Source organism: Salarias fasciatus, chromosome 3, assembly GCF_902148845.1.
Source record: "Salarias fasciatus chromosome 3, fSalaFa1.1, whole genome shotgun sequence".
NCBI classification, from domain to species: Eukaryota; Metazoa; Chordata; class Actinopteri; order Blenniiformes; family Blenniidae; genus Salarias; species Salarias fasciatus.
This window is the reverse complement of record NC_043747.1, coordinates 29,965,134-29,971,117: the sequence shown is the minus strand read 5'-3', so window position 1 is coordinate 29,971,117 and position 5,984 is coordinate 29,965,134. Positions and strand designations below refer to the sequence as shown.

The window sequence follows — 5,984 nt, the reverse complement described above, 5'->3', positions numbered from 1 at the left end:
AATGGACCAGGACTAGGAGCTGAGTTTCAGAGAGCCAGGGCTGGGAGCAGGACCACAGCTTCAGGACCAGGACTAGGACCAGAAAAAGGACTAGAACTAGGAGCAGGACTGGGATAAGGACCAGTAGGGAGAGCTTCAGGACCAGAACCAGGAGTAGGACCAGGACCAGGCAGCCGTTTTCAGAGGCTCTGACCAGCATTGTCTTGTCGAGTCCTCAAGATTTGTTTTTCCTTGAAATGTGTAACAGGGTCAAATTGTCCACTGTCCCGTCCACTGTAACATCACCTGCCCTGTCCACGGTCATTTCCACTGCCATGTCCACTGTCCCTGTCCACTGTTCCTTTGACTGTTCCATCCACTGTCCTTCCACTGATCAGTGTGATTGATGCATGGAAATCCCAGGTTTTCATCTTTACAGGAAACGTGTTTTTTCTCACCTGCTTCATGCAGTAATGTGCATCACTGATAAATTACTGATTATCATTCTGGGCTGAAACCCTCTAAATCAGAGTAAAAATCTCAGTCTTTCTTCACACCGTCACTGGATCTAAAGCTGGAGTTCAGTGAGAGAGGAGAGAGGAGCTGGAGTCTGCTGCTCTGGGTTTTATTGTTTCAGGCTCCAGCTCAACGTGTTTATTTAACTGCCATTTTTAACAAAGAAAAGAGGAATTTTTGATCCTTCCGGAGGAAGATGGCCCTGAGGCGGAGTGGAAGGCACCGCAGGAGCTGCGGGAGGATTTCATGCGGGATAATTGATCGGATAATGACTCCGGTGATGATCCTCAGCCTCGAAAATGCAGAAATGTTTCCATTATTCAGCCTCCTTCTTCTTCATCACTGCACCGCTGCGCCTTAAGGCCCCGCCTCCACCACGCCTCTCATTGGCTCACCGAACTGTCAAGCACAACAAACGCCCAATCAGACGCAGGCAGTCAGCCGAGCCCCGCCCATTTGTAAGAGTCGGATTCCCGCCCTGGTGGCGTTGCTGAGTGGGCGGGGCGGTGGGCGGGGCGGGGAGGGAACGAGCTTTGACATGCAGTCCTGTCACCCAATCAGAGATGAGCACAGTGTGTGGCTCCGCCCAGGACGGCCTCCCGGGTCCCCGCCCCCTCAATGAGAACAACCAACGGGGGCGTTGCCGGGGGGCGGGGCTGCGCTCGAGCTCGACCCAGTTTGAAAGTGAACCAACGGCTCCAGTCTCCGCTTCAGCCCCCAAACAACAACAACAAGACCCCGACAAGCGAGCCCCGAGCCCCGGTCACAGTCTGCTGCTGCGCCCGCCGCCGGCCCTCCAAACGAGTGAGTAGGTCGCCGCGCGCGGCGGGTTAACGGGGTGGAAGCGGAGCGGGGTCCCCGGGAGCGCGCTGGCGCGGGGTCGCCGGCTGCTGTCCTCCGCGGGGCTCGCTGATGAAAAATCCGGGAATGACGCTGGAAAACGGGATAAGATGGCCGCTGCGGCGGAGCGGGGGCCCGCCGGCCTCCCGGGGCCCTCCCCGGAGCCCCTCCGCGCCGCGCCGCGGGGACTGTCCCAGACATGTCGCTGTAAACACGGAACGCCCATTTTGGAGCGTGAACGCCGGGAAGTAGCCGCGTCCCGGCCACACTGCGCTGCCCTCTCCAGAGCGTAGCCGCAGCCCGTCGTTCACAATACGCAGCAGCGGGACGGACTCCGCCGGTCCGTTGCAGAGCGGGCCCGCCGCGGCCCCGGCGGCCGCCGCGGTGCGGAGCGAAAGCCTCTAAAAGGTGGCGGGGGCGGCGGGGCGCTGCGGAGCGGCTCCGCGGGGCGACGGGCGTTTTGCTGCCGGGCCGCTAGCCGCCGCTAGTGGAGGGGGATGGGGGGCTAGCTCCGCAGAGGGCGGGAAGCAAATGGTGGCCCATTGTTCTGAGCAGCTAGCGGCTAGCGGCGGAGCTCACTGCAGCGGGCGGGGGCCGGGCGGCCCGCGGCGGGAGGCGGCCCCGCGGCGGTCCGCAGCCCCCTGCCCACCGCCCGGGATGCACCGGGGCTGCCCGGAGCCCACCGCAGGGCCCGGCCCCGGGGCCGCGGGCCTCCCCGGCGGACAAGATGGATCCCGGGCTGCTCTCTTTGTTCCCCGGCAGCGGGGCCCCGGAGCTCCGGGCCCCCGGCGCCCTGGCCCCGGAGCCCCGCTGCCTGGGACCGGACCCCGCCTCCGCCCGGACCCGTTAGGTCCACGGTGTGAGGGGTCCCAGACCCCGAGGTTAAAGGGTCATCCCGCCCGAACTCCGCTCCAATCCGCGTTTCTCTCTGATTTTCAGCTCATTTCACGTTTTCCCCAGATCCTTTGTTTCATCTCCAGAATAAAATCCTCCCGTCTCTTCCTGCTCCTTCCTCAATAAACAAGTCCTGGTTCCAGGCAGACTGTCCAGTAACCGTCCAGGTTCCCCGGTCCTTAATCCCTACAGACCTGAAACAGGTCTCTAGAGGACCCTGAAGGGAGAGCCGGCAGTGAGACCATGAGGACTGGCGTCCTCACGGTGTCCCCTCTGTCCTCAGGCCGCCACCATGATGCGTAAAGACGTCAACAAGCCGAAGGGGAAGACGTCGGCGTACGCCTTCTTCGTGCAGACGTGTCGAGAGGAGCACCGGAAGAAGAACCCCGAGCAGTCGGTCAACTTCGCCGAGTTCTCCAAGAAGTGCTCCGAGAGGTGGAAGGTGAGGGTCCGGCAGGTCCTGGACCGCTGGGGGGGGGTCCGGCAGGTCCTGGACCGCTGGAGGGGGGGGGGGTCTGGAAGGTCCTGGACTAGTGGGGGGTCCGTTGACAGATTTCAGGTTCAGATCCTCGGCGGGGAGGTTAGCAGGAGGACGGTCTCCGGGTCCACCTCAGAATCTGACCTGACCTTCGGTCAGAGACTGGACCACCTCGCTGGTCTCTGGTGGACTTGGTCCCCTGACCCCAGAGTCCAGGTCAATGTGGACTCCAGTCCAGGCTCCATAAGGTCTTTTCAGTTCTCCCCTCTTGTCAAATAAAACCGTATTATGGGATGGATGGGGTTGGAACATGAGACCAGCCATTGAAATCTGGGGGGTCCAGTCCCGGTCCAGGAGGACGACAGTCCTGGTCCTGTTCCAGATGTCTTCATGAACCTAATGACCATCAAACACATGTAGAGGACCAGGATGGTGGACCCCGTCCTGGAGCGGGACCAGGACAGTGGACCTCCTCCTCTTTCAGAACCAGGACCAGGACGGTGGCCCTCCTCCTGGACAGAGACTGGAGACCCCTGTTCTAAGGCCCTGAAAATAGATCAGGTCCAGGACAGCAGGACTGGTCCAGTTCTGCCAATCAGAGGTCCAGCTCTGCAGGCCACGCCCACAAAGTGGAACCAGTCCACCTCCAGGTTCTGTCCTAGTGGACCGTGAACCTGGTTCCTGGTTCGGGTTAGAGGGGCCTCTTCAGAAACTTGACCTGTGTGTGTGTGTGTGTGTGTGTGTGTGTGTGTGTGTGTGTGTGTGTGTGTGTGTGTGTGTGTGTGTGTGTGTGTGTGTGTGTGTGTGTGTGTCCAGGCTCTGTCTCCCAGTGATAAGAAGTGTTTTGAAGACATGGCCAAAGCCGACAAGGTGCGCTACAACCGGGAGATGAGAGACTACGTCCCCCCGAAAGGCTTCGGCAAGAGGGGCCGCAAGAGGAAAGACCCCAACGCCCCCAAGAGACCCCCGTGAGTGTCCCAGACCAGGTCCCAGACCAGGACCACCTGCTGGCCCCCCAGCAGCCGGTCCCAGACCAGGACCACCTGCTGGCCCCCCAGCAGCCAGCAGGGGGCAGGATGAGTCCCCCTGCATCCTGACTGTCACTGTCACCACTTCACCACTGTGCCATCATCACCATGTCATCACAGTATCATCAGCATAGTACCATCATCACCACGGTGTCATCACCATGGTGTCACCACGGTGTCATCACCATGTCATCACAGTATCATCATTTCATTTCTCATTTTCATTTCATTTATTGGTTCATTTCTTCATCTCCATGGTGTCATCACTGTCATCACAGTACCATCACCATGTCATCACAGTACCATCACCATGTCATCACAGTACCATCACCATGTCACCACTGTACCATCACCATGTCACCACAGTACCATCACCATGTCACCACAGTACCATCACCATGTCATCCCAGTACCATCACCATGTCATCACAGCCATCACCATGTCATCACAGTACCATCACCATGTCATCACAGTACCATCACTGCAGTACCATCTTCACCGTTCCACCACGTTGTCTCTTCTTCCCTCATGTTCTCACAGTGTTCATGCTCTCACTGTTTTCATGTTGTCACGTTGTCACGGTCTTGTCAGATAGAGAGATGCTTTATTACTCCCAGACTGGGAAGTTCAGGGGTCACAGCAGCGTCTTATCTCCGGGTCATGTGACTGCTGTCACTCAGTCAGGCTGAACTAGCCCAGCTGACTCCAGTTAACTAGTTAACCCGCCTGGTTAAGTGATGACAGGTCACTCACCGTCTGTGACCTCTGTCTGACCTCTGACCCTCTTGTCTGTGACCCCCGTCTGACCCCGGCTGCCCCCGCCCCCCAGGTCTGCGTTCTTCGTGTTCTGCAGCGAGTACCGGCCCAGCGTCAAGCAGCAGTTCCCGGGTCTGTCTATAGGCGACTGCGCCAAGAAGCTGGGCGAGATGTGGAGCAAGCTGTCCCAGTCCGAGAAGCAGCCCTACGAGGAGAAGGCCCAGAAGCTGCGGGAGAAGTACGACCAGGTGAGGCCGGGCCGGGGGCGGAGCCTGGGGCGGGGGGCGGGGCCGGGGGCGGAGCCGCCACTCACCGCCGCTCTCCGCAGGAAATGCTGGCGTACCGCGGAGGAGGAACCTTCGCCCGGAACCCCGGCTCCTCGGCTCAGGGGGGAGAGGAGGAGGACGACGACGAGGGGGAGGACGACGAAGAGGAGGACGACGACGACGAGTAGAGAGGAAGAGCAGCTGAGAGAGAGAGAGAGACCCTGTGTGAGAGAGAGAGAGAGAGTGAGAGAGAGAGAGACAGCGTGAGTGAGAGAAAGAGCGAGAGAGTGAGAGACAGACAGAGTGAGAGACGGTGTGTGTGTGAGAGAAAGAGTGAGAGTGTGTGTCTGTGAGACAGAGCAGAGTGTGTGTGTGTGTGTGTGTGTGTTTCAGAGTGATGGAGGGAGGACAGGCCGGTGAGGTTAAGGGTCAGCTGACTCCCGTCTCCATGGTAACCAGGACTGAAGAACCAAACTTCATAACCAGGACTGAAGGAACCCTGACTGAAAACCAGAATCCACAGAACCAGGACTGAAGATCCATTACCTCACAACCAGGACTGAAGGAACCAGAACCCACAGAACCGGGACTGAAGGAACCAGAATCCACAGAACCGGGACTGAAGGAACCAGAATCCACAGAACCGGGACTGAAGGAACCAGAATCCACAGAACCGGGACTGAAGGAACCAGAATCCACAGAACCGGGACTGAAGGAACCAGAATCCACAGAACCGGGACTGAAGAACCAAACCTCACAACCAAGACTGAAGGAACCTTGACTGAAAGAACCCGACCAGAACCAGGACTGATAGAACACTAAAAGAAGCAGGACTGCTAGAACCAGGACTAATGAAGGAACCAGGTCTGACCGCTCACTCTGAAACACACAGAACCAGAGTGTGTGTGTGTGTGTGTGTGTGTGTGTGTGTGTGTGTGTGTGTGTGTGTGTGTGGTCATCAGATGTGACACCAGACGATAGTACTGACCCCCTGATTCACCTCACTGTTACCACGGTTACACCCCTCGCGGCCCCGCCCCTCCTTGTGTGTTGCCATGGAAACCGCAGCCCCTCCCCCTCCTCCTCCTCCTCCTTCATCATCATCATCATCGGTTGTTTTTTATTTTCTTACGGAGGTTTATGGAGCGTTTCTGTTTTTGTTCACTGTCAGAGTAGAAACTTCAACTTTTATAATAAAACCAGCAACTGAGGAACCACTGTCCGAG

The 5,984-nt window shown here is 58.3% G+C and overlaps 1 protein-coding gene across 1 annotated transcript; it reads left to right on the top strand.

The window, feature by feature from the left end:
• The first annotated feature begins 1,098 nt into the window (after positions 1-1,098).
• Positions 1,099-5,003, top strand: LOC115409220 (high mobility group protein B3-like). Its single transcript, XM_030120287.1, has 5 exons — positions 1,099-1,299; positions 2,513-2,671; positions 3,524-3,675; positions 4,566-4,740; positions 4,821-5,003. The coding sequence occupies exons 1-5, from the start codon at positions 1,114-1,116 to the stop codon at positions 4,944-4,946; spliced, it is 798 nt and encodes a 265-aa protein (XP_029976147.1). The 5' UTR covers positions 1,099-1,113; the 3' UTR covers positions 4,947-5,003.
• Positions 5,004-5,984: the final 981 nt, after the last annotated feature.